Genomic DNA, 17,433 nt, shown 5'->3' with positions numbered 1-17,433 from the left:
TGTGTCATGAGCTTTATTTTGCTCAGATGTGTCAGCAGCTGATTAAGAGGCACTGTTGGCCAGTGCTGTTCCCAGTTATACAGCAGAATCCTTTTCATGTTAGGCCGTCTGTCTTTTCTTTTGAAGGTTTGCAACAACAAAAAGAACTGTCACTGTGAGGCTGACTGGGCCCCCCCATACTGCGACAAGCCGGGCTTTGGTGGCAGCGTGGACAGTGGGCCCATCAGGCAAGCAGGTGGGTAATAATTCACGCTTTACCTCTTGCTTCCAAGATAAAGAATGAAAATGCAAAATGTCACCTTGTGAGCAGTGAGCGATGGGAAGTCAGGAAAACAGCTTTTAATAAGTGCATTGGTAGCAACTTGCAAATCTGGTGAAGCAAAGCCAAAGGCAGCTGAGTGCGTCACTCCTCTTGCTTAACTAAAGGCACGGTATCGTGGTGAGTCTTATCTTTTCTTTTTTCAAGATGTATGATCAAGTTGAGTTAGATCATAGAATCACAGAATGGCCTGGGTTGCAAAGGTCCACAGTGCTCGTCCAGTTCCAACACCCTGCTATGTGCAGGGTCACCAGCCACCAGACAAGGCTGCCCAGAGCCACATCCAGCCTTCCCAAAATGACCAGGACATGGCACTGGCCTAAGCCGAGAGCAGGGAGCTGGCTCCCATGCATGGGCCCTGTTGTCATGGTTGGGGAACTGTTGTGCCCTGGGTTCACCCACAGCTGTGCCGTGCTTTGGTACATTCCCCTGAAGGCATCAGGATGGAACAGCACTGCTGTGGTTTGTGCCTACAGACAGCTGCAGACCGCAAAGATGAGACACGCAACATTTCTGTGCATGGAAGAATCAGAACTATACCCGATACTGTGCTTCTAGAAGGATTTCATTATTGTTTCTATATTTCTGCACTGTGGAACAAAGATGGTTTGTGATTGTATCGGCCTTTAACTACATTTTGTAGAAGGCTTCTGCAGGTTAAGCAGAAATTCCCTTCCCATATGATAGCAATAGGACAAGTGATTGTTCTGTAATTTGTATTTCAGCTTCCCCTTGTTCAGTCTGCAGAACATTGGCATCAGTATCTCCCTCCATCTCTGGCTGGCCTCGGAAGGAATTATTTCTACACGTAGTGCAGTTTTATAGGATTTGATAATCATCACTCGCCAATTTTTCTCCACAGTACTGTAACTTTAGTGACTTCCATAGAGATATTTCTGATTTATGTCTGAGCAAGTGACAGGGCCAGCAGCATGCTCACATATCCATATATAACCTCAGACTTGCTGGAAAGTGATCTGCCCATTTTCACATGAATATATGCCGTCCAAAACCAAAATGGATTGTATTCTCTCCACGCCAGATCCTGCACTGAATTGCAATGTTGGATTTATGACATCACTGTCATTTCCATGACAAAGCAGCACATTGTGATTCCTCTGCTGAAAGGTATTTCTTTTAATACCTACCAGCTGGTAAGATAGCAAAGGAGCGGTGCTCAGGCACTGAACAAGTGTGACTACCCATGTGTTAGATGTTCTTCTGCTCAGATTTGCTCTAAAGCATTATATTCCCTTTTCAGCTTATCTTGTATCAAAGCATCTAGGGAGCTACAAATACATTATAATAACGTGCTGCATAGGCAATGCTAACTGAAGACAAATACAGGTTATCTTTTAGTTTGTGTTTTAGAAGGCAATGCTTCAATTTAACAGAAAGCTGTTTTCACAGCGTGGTATTTTAACCATTTTTCTCTAAAGACAGCACTGCATTTAATAATACAGGAATAAACTAATACGGAAATTGCTAGAGGACCTAATTCTCTACCCCTTGACATTTAGATTTCAATATGAGCTCCTGACAGGGTGGTTGGGATGATCTGAGTAGTTTGCACATCTCCAAATCAAATTACTAAAGAATTAGCTCAATAAAATGCATTTATCTTCGTCAAATGCAGCACGTGGTCTCATTAGCATTTAGTAGTAACTGATTTCTCCCAGCTGACTCGGAGTAAACCCAGGTGTTTGACCGAGTATTTTTCTTATTGAGAAGCCTTAAATATTGAATTGCTAAGTAGAGAAGCTAATTAATTTAAATTGCATAATCTAAATGTAATAATTTTATCCATCTTCTAGAAATGGTGGGGGATGCGTTGCTCTGCAGCACTTTACACCCACCAGGTCCCACGTTGTTGCTGACCGCGTTTCCTTGCCCTGGTGCAGGGTGAGCGCCAGCTGGCCGAAATTCCACCAGGATAAGGCGGAGACAGTGATGACTGGTTACCAGAGCAAAGTTTAAAGATGCATCTCTTGCTGTGGGAGGGTGCACTTTTAGGTCAGCAGTCCTGCAGAACCATAACATCCCCTCCTCCAGGCGACGATCATATCAGTATGATATCATCCATCAGTATCAGAGCTGCTGTTTACCTCTTCCTAAAAACAAGGCTTGCTTCCAGCTGGAAGTCATCCAGCCAGGGACTGCATCTCTTCTAAGCCTCACTTAGGTCCCAGCAATGCACTTCACAGCTTAAAGCAAGCTGGAACAGCAGTCACCAGGGCTGGGCCGCAGCAGTACAGGGTACATTTCAATACAGATGGTTCTTGGTAGAAGTTAACAAGCTGTGTTTTGTTGCAGATAATAAGAGTTTAACCGTAGGAGTGTTGATCACCATTCTGTGCCTTACCTTTGCTGGGTCAGTCATGTATCTGAAAAGGAAGACTCTCATGAGACTGCTGTTTACAAGTAAGAAGACGACAATAGAGAAATTAAGGTATGATTGGTTTCTGTAATTATGCTCCCTGTTATTATTATCTTTAAAAATAGGAGTAGCAAATAACTGTGAGCACAGCAAATCTCATCTCAGTGTTCATCTGAGAATGGTCTGTCTGTGCTTTACGCAGATCCAGCCTTAAAAACATTCACCCAGTGTCATCAGCAGTGCTTTTCTGATTCAGTTAAACATCACCGATTGTTGTTAATAATGTGGGGTTTGGTTTGACTGTGCACCTCTTTTATGTGACAAAAATATTTGGAACTGAAGGAAGTCTTACCTAGATTTATTTCCATTTGCATCAAACAGTTTCATTACATCGCATGGCCTTTTATCTACGCTCAGTCAAGTGAGCCGATACTTTCATATTTGAGGTCATTACTGTTTAAATGCTAGATTCATTAGAAGAGTCTCTTGGGCGTTACAAAGCTGCATTGCCACAGATTGCAGAAGCTAATTTAACAGACTACTGGTTTCCAAAAAATCAATATTTATTTTTATTCTTGCAGGAGCGCTAGAGAATCTTTACTTTCCTTGTTTACTGTAAAAAGTCAGCCAGTCCTTGTGAAATCTCATTCTGAAAAGAGATTGCTGTTTAATAGAACACCACGAAGCAGACTGTTGTGTTCAATACATATACGCTCGTATTGCAGGTCTGTGAGCCCAGCGAGATCTTCTAGATCATCTAAGCCCAATCACATTCGTACCGCATCTCTCAGTAAAAACCTCATCATGAAGCCACAAAATACAAACATGCAAAAAGTAAGTCGTCTTTAAGTAAGCGCTTAAATGAGATTCATAACTTCTAAGTAACATATGTCATAAATAGCACAGATTTTTAGAGCTGTAATTCTTGTATCAGCTCCCAGTGTTTACAACTGTTGGTTGTTTCTGCAGAGAGACGGCCCAAGGCGCCCGCTGCCCTATCAGATTGTTGACATCAGTGACCCAGTGAAGACACACCATGTGCCACAGCCAAAGACCCCACAGCGTGTCCTGCCGCCCCTTCCCCAGCCACCTTGCCACCAAGCTGGGCCTGAAAGGCCCCTTCCTGCCAACCCCACGCTCAGGCTGTCCCAGGTAACCACAGATTTCCTTTGAGTGTGTGAATATTCACATATAATGAATAGGAATGAAGTAGTTCTCTCATCTTTCCCATTTGCCTTTAACCATAGTCTTTTCTTTGTACTTTTTGCAGTGTAGGAATAGGGTGCAGATAATAATAATGCCTTTAGATCCCATTGTACTTAGGAGGGCAATATTGGTTTCTGCCAATGGAGGCACCAATCCCAACGTTCCACCACTGGGAAGACACAGCAATACAAACAAGTTCTGTGTCACAGCCAGACTTGTCCTGCCTAACCAGGAGGGGAAGCTATACAGACTGTTAGGAAGGTGACAGAAGTAATAATATAGTTGCAGAAGTCAAATGACAAATTCCTTGCACAGGAACAAAACATATATATTAGCTTGCAGTTCAGTTCTTCTAAAGGGCATGGGATTTGTTGGGTTATTACAGAGCACAGATCTCAAAAGAAAGACTTCTGATTGTCCACACTTATTCTATGTAGACCTACCTTTCTGTCCAAAGTTTAAGGAGAGTTGGTTTGTAATAAGATGCATCTCAAGGCAGTGTTCAGGGTAGATGGAGTTGTCTGTGCGGCTGTCTATATCACATTGCCCTTTCCTTGTCTTTAACTTCTCTCTTTTGGTCACATTTGTAGCAAGTCTGTTTCTTAGGAAAGGAATCAGGCATTATAGAGCTAGAAAGAGTGTAGAAGGTTTTAATTTAATTTGCATGTCTGAACATTGAATCACTTGTGTTCAATCAACTTTTAGAAGTAGAGACAGTTTATTAATCTTTTTCAAGGTATTCAAGCTTTTCTTCTTCCTTTTTCCACCCTGTTAGTCATTCATTTATTTTATAATATTGCTTATTTCAAAAATGGGGTTTATGGGAGATCTGGACTGGTACTGGTTGGTGTTGTTTGTGTCTTTAGCTCTGACAGTTTTGCTTTTTGCTTCCTTGCATTTCTTAGAATACTGCATATTTCACATTGGTTAAAATTGGTATTCTAAGTACAAATGCTTTTCAATTCCTTAATCAAATGGTTTGCTAATAAGAACACCTCATCTAGCACTGTAGAAGCCAGCCCTCGCTAGCAGAGGACAGATAGAGAAAGGGCTTTCCAGGGAACAGGAACTGGTTCTCATTGTGACAGGACATCTGCCCCAGCCAGCCACAGCAAATGCAGTCACTAAATTCCTCTCCCTATGTACATGCCCTCTCCTACACATCCCACAAAGCAGAATACCAAAGTCTGACAGAGCCGAAGCTGCAAAAGCAGCTTTACAGCTTAGCAGCTGAAATTAATTGCAACTCCATCAAGCAAAATAACAATGTTTTCAATTTTCAGTTGCTGTATGAAACAGAAGCATGACAAACATGGAATCAACTCAAGGCAACTTTAGAGAACGAGCAGGAGTACATTCTTTCAAAAATTATAATTCAAGATTGTCAGAAATAACTGCTTTTTATACTCTGGGGATACAGAAATGACTGCATGGGAAGAAAACATTTTCTTCCCAAGTTAGTTATTTACCCCCTCAAAGTTTAGAGGATGTAAATTAGCTTTAGAATAGTTTGGGTCTAATTTATGTAGATGCTATCAGAAGTATTGTATTGCATCTGAACCGATTGCTTGGAACCACATCCAGCAGGGCAAGAGGAAATACTTTAAAAATCATTGCTACACCATTTATATCGATCATCCAGGTGCCTGGTGTTGCAATGCACCGCTGAAGAAGAGTACCCCAAACCATTCAGTGTTTCTGTTGCTTATATCAGCCTTCTTCAGCTTCTCTCCTCTGAGAGCTGTGTTTGCACACAGGCTCCTTTCCTTCTGCCTCTGGCTGAGAGCAGTGGGTAGATAAGGTACAATGTACAAGGTGAGCTGTAAGACGAGTCTCTTCCCTTCTAGTGGCCATCGAGAAAGCAATGAATTGTTTACTTCTAAGTAAAAATCCCTTTAAGATTTAATTAAAATAGTTTTAATAATAAACAAACGAAGCAGCAAATGAACAGTTGCCAAGTTTAATATTTAACAATATTTAATATTTAACTAAACTAATAAACAGCTGCTTCTTTCAGGTGCTTTCACAACACAAGCATACTTAATTGAGGGGCCAGGTTCACAGTCAGTATTAATCTCCTAGCCCCATTTGGTCGGTCAGGAATGAAATCAGGTGTTCAGCTAAGAGAACCCAAAGAATACACTTGGGTAAGGCACTCAGGGTTACCTTTGTGTTCAGCCATGGAAGATGCTCACTCCATGGCCAAGTCCAGACAGTGAGATGTCCAAACTCAGCAGACATGGGTTAGCCATTCCAGCCAGCTTTCTTCCAAAGAAATGGTTGAAAAAAAGCACCCAACATGGCACAGAGGGGTCTGGTTTAGTGGGTATGGCAGTGATGGGTCAGTGGTTGGAATAGATGATCTTCATGATCTTCTCCAACCTTAAGATCATAGAGTCTTGTTAGTCCTTGGTTGCTCTGTGCTGCTCAGAAAGTTTCATTCCCCACTTTCTTTTGGTTTAATTTATTCTTAGAATGCCTACTGATAGTCACCCTGTGTTCCCTTTCTGAAGGAGTAAAACACAAAGTAAGAAAACAAAGGGATGTTCAAAACAAATGGTGAAAAGTGGTGTTTTATTCATGAGTAATTCATGCCTCTAAGGATCTGTTTTGATTACATTTTTCAAGGGATCTTTAAATTATGCCTGTAAGCTTTTGTTTCTTCCTGGTCGACCACTTACAGCAAACTAACAGGGAATAGTACCATTACCCTGTGCATTGTTCTTAGAGAAAGCGTGGTGAGATCCATAGCAGCTGGATCTGGAGATTTGGGGTACGTTGGAGAGTCTTTGTGTGACCTGAACAAGTCAGTTAATCTATCCCAGTTCTTCTTAATGAAGACCACAAGTAGACACCCTGCCCTGTTTGCATGGCTTCAGGGACCACACAGAAGAGACATGAGCTCATGTCTGTCAGCACATGACTTCTGTTCCCTATTAATGAATCATATAATTCCACTGAATGGAAAGAAAGCACAGCAGCATCTCTAAACAACAACAACGAAAGAATCACAGATGTTCCCAGTTCAAACTGGAATTGAGCAGTTTGCATCCATGCTCATCTAAATCTGTATTTTAATGTCACTGCTAGTCCCGCTGCTTTTCCCTATATCTTCTTGTATGTATTCAGTCTACGCTGTTCTTCCTTTGCCACCAAGTAATCTGAAATTCCAATTTTGATGCACACAGCATCTCTAATATAAATAATAAAAACCCCAAATCCCTAAAATAGAAAGATTTCTATGCCTCCTTATTAGAAATACGCTACAATATGCTCACCTAAATGTGTCTACAACCACGCTGAACTTAACCACTGAGCTAGAGCAAGGATATGATATATCTGTAACACCGGCTTTAATATAAGTTTCTGTTTTATTATAGGAAAACCACAAGCCAAGCCCTCCTCGGAAGCCTCTACCAGCAGATCCCCTGAACAAAGCTCGTTATAACAGCATGTGCACTCCAGGGCTTGGACTCACAAAAGCGCCGCCTCACGTTGCTCCTGCAAGGTTGGTTCTCCTCCTCCGCATGGCTTGATTTGTAGCACAGCACTGACAGGTCTGAAATATCTTAGAGCAGATCCTCCATGCTCTGAGGAGCTGTAGCTGTTGCTGAGTGGTACACACAAAACATCTGTTTGCTCATAGGAAAGCCAGGGATTAGTCTGATTTCCACCCGGAGTATATTGGCACAGTTGCATTGACTTCTGCAGGACTGAAAGCATTTATGATACAGATATGATACAGAATGGCTTGACTGACCATTTTCTTCTTTCTATTCCTTGTAAGAGAAAGCAGTCAGTAAGTTCAGTTTCTAGAAGAAATAACCTCTTGCAGAGAAGTCCTGTTGAGCCATCCCACCTACAGAATTAGGCTGAGAACTCAACATTGCTCTTAAAGTCAGACACCAATAAAAGCAGTTTTCTGCTTGCGCATTTTACAGCAGAACATTATATCATCCAAAAATAGTATCCCAAATATTCACCAAAAGATTCGTATGCATGCAAAACCTGGCATTTAAAAATAATAAAAATCAATCTAGAAGTGAAATGATTATCCCTACCAGAGCTGCAGAGGGAAAAAAGTATAATCAAGATTTAAAGGCTCAACAATGCATGCAAGTTTGCAAGTTCTGTATATGGATTATTTCACTAAATCAAATATATTTTACAGGCAGGCACTGCTTGTAAAGAGATTTTGTTGTTCTTTTATATTTCACAGCTATCAGAAGGTAATCCATTCCATAATGGTAATGAAGTGTAGTATCACTCAACATGAAAGGATGAGCAATGCAGGAGGTTCCATTATGTAGGAAAAAGCATATTGGTATATTTACAAATATCTAAGTATACATGTAAATAAAAGGACACATAGTAGTCAGCAGCACAGGAAGCTCTCACAATCCTTCTGTATTTCTCCTACAGCATGCTTTCCTATTCCCAACTGCCCAAAGTTACCATACAGAATAACCATACACAATACCATGTGCCACGGTATTGCTCTATGAGGAAGACAGAATTACCACGTTATCTGAGCACTATCTAGTTAACACCTTTACAGTTTTTCCTCCAACTGGAGATTATTTACCACCTTCTAACAGAGTATTTCATAAGTATCTTCATTTTCTCCATCTCTCAAAATCAGTATCTAGTCTTGGATGGCTTCCCCTTACAGCTTGTATACAACTCTCTCTGTACCCAGAATTTCTGACTTTACTGATATTAACTGTTGTTCATACAGCAATTCCAATTGCTTTTGGACAAAAATAAAAGTAATTGTTACTTCCTTACCCCAAATTTCCTACAAATACTTGTAGCTGGACTGGATGATCTCCAGAGGTTCCTCCCAACCCCTACAATTCTGAGACTCCTGTGTGATTTGGTGATCTGTAAGGAAGATAAAAGTATTATTTTAAGCCTCTACTGAGGCATTTTACATTGCTCAGAAAAGAGAGTCAAGTTAGTTTTCTAATACTTCTAGCAAAATGACTTCAAGAGTGTGTGCTTTGATTAAGCTTCCTGGCTGTGTCTTCCAGTAGGGTAACCTGGAAGTAACAGCATCTCCAGATGACTGCTGCCATTGTTTCAGACTCTGTGAAGTAGCATTTTTGAAGGCGTGCAAAGTTGAAAAGCACCCAAAGAAATGAAGGACAATACCTGAAACACTGAACCTGGCCAGGCAGCATTTAAAACCTGTGCTCTGAGGAGGAGGCTGCTGTGCCACTTCTGTATCATGATGGCATGTGTGCGTCTGTAGGCTATGTGTGGTGGTACATAGGGTGACTGTCTCAGCAGTGCAGCCTCACAGTATTGCCCAAAGTCAGCTTGGATATCTCTCACCATGAGGTGCTGCCATTGTCATGACTCAAGCACAGTGCTGGCACGGAGACCTAACAAAAGGTTGAACAACAATTTGCTGTTCTCTTCCCCACAGACCAGCTCCCAAGCATCCACCGCCGGTACCCAGGTCCAGCAATGCAGCTGCTGATGTGAAATGATGAGGAAATCGGACAGCTTTATTATAAAAAGTGAAGACAGAAGTTTGCACTATCTTTCAACTCCAGCTGGAGTTCATTTTTATGACAATACTTAGACTTTTTAATGTTTAAAACAGCATTATTTTTTAAGAGTTCTGAGCTACTGCCTTTTGGTGCTGTGCTGTGCTATGGTGCTCTGTATACTTGCTCAGGTACTTGTAAATTATTAATTTATGTTGAATATTTATTACAGTGCAGTGCACTGTAGTAGATATTTTTACCATAGCTGAGTTTTCCTAAAAAGGAAGCCTTTTTTTGTAATATTTCAGTGAACTTGAATAATTCTGCTCTATCGGTCCTATAGAGGGTGTTTAGTTTCCATCTATAAGGAATGCTGATACTCATGGATAAATCAAACACGTGGAAAATTCAATCTCAGTAGGTCATAGCAAACTCTTGACAACACGTGTCAGGGGAAAGCAGCTGGAACATGGTGAAACGCCTGATATCTGCACCCAGCGGTACTTACCAAAGTGTCTCTCAGCGTTAGCAGTTGTACTGTAATCTCATTTTTCATGTTACTGTTTGAAATCGTCGAGAAATCTGTGCTGAAAGAGGACGTCTGTCTTTTGGACAAGTTCTCTTCGTGAAGAAGTACTGTACATATCTCTCATAACTGTGTTTTTGACCTCATTTTCCTCAGACACAACATGACTAGCACATACCGATGCAGATATCAGGCCTTCCAGTGTCATTACCTTTTTGATTACTTAATTCAACCTATGCCATGCAAGGTAGTACCATCTCACTATGTTGCATACCTGTACCGCTTAGACTGAAGACACACTACATGTAAGGGGTGGGGGGATGCCGAGCATGACAAAGAATTAACGTGTTTCTTTAAAAATCAACTATTATACTTAGTTTCTTTTGCCTCATCGCTCTGCTTATCAACTGTATTTTTCCCTATCTACTACTGTTATGTATTTAACTTCTTAAAATGTTGCTCTGGGTTTCTTAACTTTGAAATCAAAATACGTATTTTAGAACATTGCCTTTGGTTTGCTTAAGACATGGAGACAGAATTTCATCTCTTTGGTACCTTTCTCAGTAGCACTGCTGAACACCGTTGTTTCACATACGCTGTAATAGAAACAACTTACAAATACCAGTTGGAACAGAGGAGGAAGAAGGTCTTACCTTACACTTACTAGTTCACTCATTGCCTGGAGTTGTTTTGTTTTTTAAGCAAAAATAAAAGCATTAATAGAAACTTGGATAGCATTTCAGTAATCGTATTTAATTTTCCCACTTATACCCAATTATAGCAACATGGCACTTACAAATAAACCAAAAAATCAAAAATAAACCAGGTTCATCTGTTAACGAATAGCAAAATAAAGCACAAGAGAACACAAGCAGCCACACCATTGCCACAGGTGCTCTGTAGATGGAGAGCTGCTACAGCAGGAGGATGTTGGCTGATCCTGGGCTTGGAAATGCAGTTGAAAACAAAATTTCCAGGTAATATTGAGAACATTTAGATGAACATTAAGTAGTTGAGACATTTTGTATTTAAAATGCTTTGACTCATTCACAACAACAGTAATGTGTGCATGAAATGGGAAGGGATGCACGCAGCAGACACATGACCTGAATTCCCTTGTTGGAACACTCCATTTTTAGAATAGCAAGTGATCGTGCTGCATCAAAGTCTTTCTGATAACCACTGGAAAGGTGAAATTGTAAATAGCCAAAGGTAATGACTTAATTAAATGACTGAAAATTACTTAGTAGCTATTTGCACCAGGAATTCATAAGTTTAATGGCACCACTTAGCGCGTGTACATTAGAGTAATAATTAGGAGTCTGTGAAGTGCAACCTATGGCATTATGGTGTAAAGAACAAAATAAAGCATGTGCAGGGAAACAGTCACAAGATTTTTCTGAAATTAGAATATATTTTGTATATGCAATAGCAATGTTATTACCTGATGCAGCAGAAGAAATAAAGAAAGGTACGTGTCATTATGCTGCAACTGAGATGTTATAGAAGAGCATTCAGGTAACAACATCCCTATAATCTGGGGATGCTGCAAACAAGTGTGGTTTTTAGATTAAAACACCTGGATGTTCTCATTGACTTGTGCCCCATACCTGTGCTGCATTCATAAGTCAACAGAAAGCAGAACACACCCTGACCAGTTCCACCTCTGCTGCTGGAAGGAGATGGCAAAGTCCATCCACTGACCATGGATTGGGTGGGAGGGGATATCCTCAGCTCCTGCAGTAGAGCTGTCTGGGATCAACTGGGCATCAGCGACCAAAAATACCCCCTGCTTTCTTTAATACTTGATCTTTCTCAAAGCAATAGCAATCCAAAAAAGTAGATGCATTTAAACATGCTGCAAATTAGCTACTAAAAGCCAATCACCACCTAGAAGGAATCCACCTAATTTTTTAACTCTCAATGCTATTCTAAAATAAGCTTAGATATTCAGTTAGCAGTATATGGTTACGTGTACATACTATCTAAAGGAATTACTGCCTTATGTTATACATGGCCAACACCTGGGAGTTCTGCTTTTTGGGTAGAGAAATCCCGGTTTTCTGTTTGAAACAGACAAACAAAACCAAACATCCCATAAAAAGAACCACGGTGCCCTGGAACCAACAACATGTAGTTACTGACACAATGCAAGGTGAGTAAAAGTGAGGAGAAAGAACACAAAAAGTAGCAGTATAATCTGGAATCCTTGCAAGCAGCAGATATGCAATTACATTCATGTATATTCAAGCACAAAATACTACAGGCCAATAAGAAAGAAAGCAAAGCCAAGCTATCGAAACGTCTCCTTTGTTAGGTGCAGATTACCCCATAGGATGTGAGCAGGAGCTGACTGGCATCTTTTCATACTAAATTAGTGTCTTCCGGATGAGACATGCAGATGTACAACTCCACTGTGAAAAACCAGATGAATGGTTTCACATTCTTACAGTCAGTGCAAGCAAACAAATCACCACAGATAAACCAATGTGGGCTATTCAACGTTTGCTGCTCTCTGATGGCCGTTCAGTGTGTGGACCCATAGCATCTGGTTTCAAGTACTGTCAGCACAGGCTTTAAGCCCTGTTGTAATGCATTCGTCTATCTGAGCACTGTAAGCTTCTTCCATTTTTTCCTTTTACCTTCAAAAACAACAGCATCCTCCAAGCCCTCAGGTTTTTGAGGTGATCCATTTCTCTTCTTGGGCAATGAACAGAGCATGCCGATGTCTCCTCATCCATAGGCATATTTCAGCCTCCTCCATGCCCAGCAGGAGACACAGCGTTCCTGATCCAGAGAACACAACGTGCTGTCCCTAAAGCAGCACACAACAATGCTGCCATTATGCTAATGAATGGAACAGTAAGTACAAAACACCACAACAGAAAAATGAATAAAGACTCAGCAAACAACAAGAAAATGGTATGTTTACCCTCTCCCTCACCATCACATCTCTCAGTTTCAGTATTCATAGATATTTTTTAATGCTATCAATTATCACTGCAGCAAGATTTTTTTTTTCCCCAATTCCACAGTATATTCAAAGAGCTTTTCCAAACAGAAATGTGGCTTTTTGCTTAGTTTCAATTTCGTTGACTTCTGATCATTTCAGCACACAGCATTAATTACTTTTGAATAGCATCCAATCAAATAATGGCACTGTTTAGTTTAACAACTCACCTTGCGGCAGGAAAGAAATTCATTTTCTGAAATGCAGTTTTACAAACTCAGGAACACTAACACAGCCCAGACTTCCAGATAAATGTACCATTCCCTATGCAGAGATGTAAGCCATCCCAAGCATCGCAGGCAGCTGCCCCTTCAACAGAATCCCTTCAGAGAGAAGTGTTAAAGAAAACACGTTGACATCAAGTTTTGAGCTCTTTGAATTAAGCCAGATCAGAAGTAGAATTCCAATGGCATTCTCACAACAAAGATTTGTTCCATTTCCAGCATCTTCTCTTTTTCCTTCCCCTCTAGAAGTAAAAATAAGTAGAGTTTGTCTGAAAACACAAAGCATCCTTTAGTTTCAAAAGGCGCAGTGGTAAGAACTGCAAATAACTTTAATGTTCAACGTGCTGTGACAGAACGTGTGGCTCTGTGGGAATACCAGCACACTGCTTCTACAAGCCATTCATTTACAACAAACCCTTCAGCCAACCTTAGTTGGCTTCTCACCATCTTTGCCCTGGTTTTCACCAATGCTGTGTGTTTTAACTATGGTACATGTGTTTTCCTTGTGTGATCTTCCAGTTGAAGTTACTTCAAGCAAACACAATCTGAGAATGCAGTAGCTGAGCTGTCTGCTTATTATTAAGTATTCTCTCTCCAGAAGCACATTCTTAATTACGCTGGTGCTCTGCCTACATAATCACCCATATAGTTAAGAAAATGCAAGAGTTTTCACAAGAATACAACACGCTAAGAGAAAAAGGACATCTTCTTTCATGTAAGTTCTCCCCGCTTCAAATTCATCTACCAAAGAAAGAAAAAGCAACAGATTGCCTTTGCTTTCACATGCTTTACACTGGCATGTTGCTGCTGTTTGCATATGCAGATACAGCAAGAGTATTTTCCTTCTGTTTAACAGCACTGAAAAAGGGTTGATGTTGCCCTTAGCACATCATATTAAACCAATGCAAACACCTCATTCAGAAAGCCACTGGCTGCACTGACTGTCCTGCAAACACAGGCAGAGCTGAGAACAAATAAAGAACACATCATGGCAACACAGTATTAAACATTATTTTCTGCTACAGTATGAAGGAAACCATCAAATACATAACGATGCTTTAGATGAGTCAACTCAACATTCAGACATCCTGTTCCCAAAGCTGTGTGTCCTTCTATGACCTTCTAAGCTGCCTTCCCACTGTGCAAATTTAATGCAATTTGATAATGACACGACGACTCTGTAACAGTTATTCACCGTTTCTCTATTTCCATGCAATCTATATGGTCTGCTATTAAGATTGTCTCGACATAAAAATATTACTCCCTCTACTTAATGAGTTGCCTTATGAGTTAGAACGAGTGCGCTACACAGAAAAATATTCTATGTACAACAGTACAATATTTTAAAGTAGATTAAGATATTATTTAATACTAGGCTAAGCTAAAAGAAAAGAAATAATGTTTTTACTTTAAAATGAACGGTGCCTTTTTCTGAGTAGAATTCAATAGTGGGAACTCATTTCACCTCCCCATCAGTGTCACTGGCAGACAGAGCAAAGTGATATTTTGCCTTGGATGACCCCAGGTAATTTATATCCAATTGTTTTTCTGGTAGAGTTGCAAATGACTTTTTCCATTCTGAAAGCCAAAAAGATGAACACTTTTTTTGCCCCCAGAGATAAATCAAGTTAATTGGAGTCTACTATGCTTTCCTGAAGGAATACTCGATGCCCTGATACAGTGGATATCCTTTGATCCCACAGCAGAACACTTTGCTGCACCAGGATTGTGCTCATGATTTGAGCTGAAGAAATGACTCCCTGAAAAACCTGAAGATGAGCGTTAATGCCACGTTGGATAAGAAATGCTGATTTTTGGTTTACTAGAGGGGCAACCATGAAAGAAATGAGAAGCCCTGAAGATCAGAGTGAAGCAACAGAGAAGAAAAAAAAGAATGCAGCATTTCATGTGTAGCAGCTTAAATACAGTTTGCAGTGCTCTCAAGGGAATGTCAAATCTCCATAGAACAGAGATTCTGATTGACACCTACACTATTACAACACTTCCCAAATCCATATTATCCCAACTACTTAAGAAAGCAGTTGGGCAAAATTTAAGCTTATCCAACACACTCTCTTCTCTTGCCCTGTGCTTTGCCTGCAGGAGCTTTTATCAACCTGATTTTTTCTTCATCTAAGCTTGTTTTACAGGTCATCAATTTAATTTCTCAGTGCTTTACGTTCTCTACTATTCCCAATTATAATAACATTATGTCCATCAATCCTTATCTCCAAATCTTCAGCTTTTCATTTAGCCTCCCAGCAGTCTCAATCAGAGCTTTTCAGCACCTTATCAACTGCAACCACTCTGATTAAATTGTGCCACCCATTTGCTAATATTTATTGAGCCATTACTAAATATGTCCAATTTCATTCACTTATGCATGTTTGTGTCTCTAATGTTAAACCAAAACAAGACAATTCTGCCCATCTCTTGTTTCATAGATGCCTGCAGGTAAAAGCAAATACCATACTTTTACAGTTCCAGTTTTAGACTCCCTCTCAAATCCATTATCAGCTACTAATACGACAAATTCCCTTATCCCTTGTTCTCTATTAAAAAACTACTATTTTCCCATTAATGAAATAAAGCTAAAGAGAAGAGGTCTAATTACAGAACCACTGCAATGAAAGGCAATGCTGTCTTAGAGGTTATTCTGTTTGTTCCCATAAAACTGGCAGGGTTTCACATAAATCCCCATTTTTCAGACATTTTCACTGTTCTTTAGTCTTCTGAAACCACATCACTGTCACTGTTCTTTCAGGCAATAAGTGCCCAATAAGCAGCAACAATACTTTTATCCAGAGGATTCAGAAACGTACCATTGCAGGACATTCAAGGCCAGGCAGGATGTGGAGTTGGGCAACCTGGTCTAGAGGTTGGTGACCCTGCCTGTGTAACAGGGTTGAAACCAAATGATCTTTGTGTTCCTTTTTAACTCAGGGCATTCTGTGATTCTAACACAAATGTAAAAGACTAAGACTAACCTCTTAGCATTCAGGACAATGCAAAATGTACAGATAAACACCTACCTTACAGCCACCATTCATTATCCATTCAGTAAAGAGACAGTGTCCTCCATCTGCAGCCAGTGGGAGCTACAGGACCTGCAGACCTCCAGCTTCCTGAGAAGAACCTTGTGATCTCGGGGACTTACCTACCACGAGGCTGAAACATCAAAAACACAGAAGAAAAAGAAACCAGCCTGCTGCAAACCCAGGACATCATTGTCTCTGCTCAGAGAATATTAAATGTATTCACTACCGTGTAAACTTCTGACGAGTAAAAATGTACCAGTGGCAGCCTGATGGCAGAATGTGAGGGATATGAAGATACCTGACATTGAAAAGACAGGGAATAACACTGTGAACATACTTCAAAAGCTTAATGTACTGCTCATAGCTTTCTGAAATCCCTCAGAGGGTCACCTCACTTCAAAGGACAGAAAGACAAGTGATAAGAGCACAAAAACAAATGCCAAGAGATCCATGCTCCGCTCTTGACTTTCTATTGCCTTAACTACTCAGCAGTTCCAGAAGGGGATGTCATTACAACACCCAAATTTACACCAGACACCAGCCTTCTTCCTACTGAATTCTCATCTCCTGATCTGGTGCAAGGACATTATCTTTATGTCTCCAGATGTCAGCTGGAAACTATCAAAACCTTAAGGACCTGGAGTCAGATCTCTATCTCAAAAGATACAAACTGTGGCTCTGAAAATAGGTTTCTTTCTGCTTGGGTACATTCTTAAAACACCCTTTACATACTTAAATAGCAAACATATTTAAGATGCTTTTGCTCCCCAGAGGCTTATTCCTACATCTCTGTACTGCCTATTGCTGGAGGTTAGTGGCACTAAAATAAAACCAGCAGACAGGATTCCATGATAGTTCTTTGCTTGCCTCAATTTAGTCAAGAGTGTGAGTGTGGAACAGCTCTCACCAGCTGTTTAATGTCTCCATCAGCTCTCCCATCAAGCATTATCTTGATCCCTGGTGATTCTATGATTCTATAAAGCAATAGAGTAATAATATTGTATAAGACAGTATATATTATTAATATAATAATGCTAAGGAAATATCCATAATATAATAACGCTAAGGAAATATTCTATTTCTTATTTTCTTAATTAGGAAAAGAATCAGATATTGTGTCAACTTTGCTACTATCACCCTTTATTCTGCTGCACATTTCACATGATACTATATGTTCATATATATGTATATATGACTTAAAGTGAACCTTAAGCTTGTTGAGTCACACCTCCTGCTAT

General features: G+C 40.3%; 1 protein-coding gene and 1 long non-coding RNA gene across 2 annotated transcripts in view; one reads left to right on the top strand and one right to left on the bottom strand.

The window, feature by feature from the left end:
* The window catches only part of ADAM12 (ADAM metallopeptidase domain 12), a 149,110-nt gene extending 138,455 nt beyond the window's left edge, over positions 1-10,655 (top strand). Inside the window, exons 18-23 of the mRNA XM_015867592.3 lie at positions 127-235; positions 2,633-2,768; positions 3,422-3,530; positions 3,666-3,848; positions 7,283-7,410; positions 9,334-10,655. Of these exons, the coding sequence (XP_015723078.2) occupies positions 127-235; positions 2,633-2,768; positions 3,422-3,530; positions 3,666-3,848; positions 7,283-7,410; positions 9,334-9,397 (729 nt within the window). The 3' untranslated portion in view covers positions 9,398-10,655. The remainder of the gene's footprint in view (positions 1-126; positions 236-2,632; positions 2,769-3,421; positions 3,531-3,665; positions 3,849-7,282; positions 7,411-9,333) is intronic.
* Positions 5,849-12,738, bottom strand: LOC146760022 (uncharacterized). The gene is made up of 3 exons (XR_014948801.1): positions 12,566-12,738; positions 8,691-8,786; positions 5,849-7,681 (listed from the first exon to the last, which is right to left on the bottom strand). It is a non-coding gene; the product is annotated as an uncharacterized LOC146760022 (long non-coding RNA).
* Positions 12,739-17,433: the final 4,695 nt, after the last annotated feature.

Source organism: Coturnix japonica, chromosome 8 (assembly GCF_054131305.1).
Source record: "Coturnix japonica strain WE chromosome 8, WE-NBRP24, whole genome shotgun sequence".
NCBI classification, from domain to species: Eukaryota; Metazoa; Chordata; class Aves; order Galliformes; family Phasianidae; genus Coturnix; species Coturnix japonica.
The sequence above is the reverse complement of the archived record's forward strand: the minus strand, read 5'-3'. Positions and strand labels throughout refer to the sequence as shown.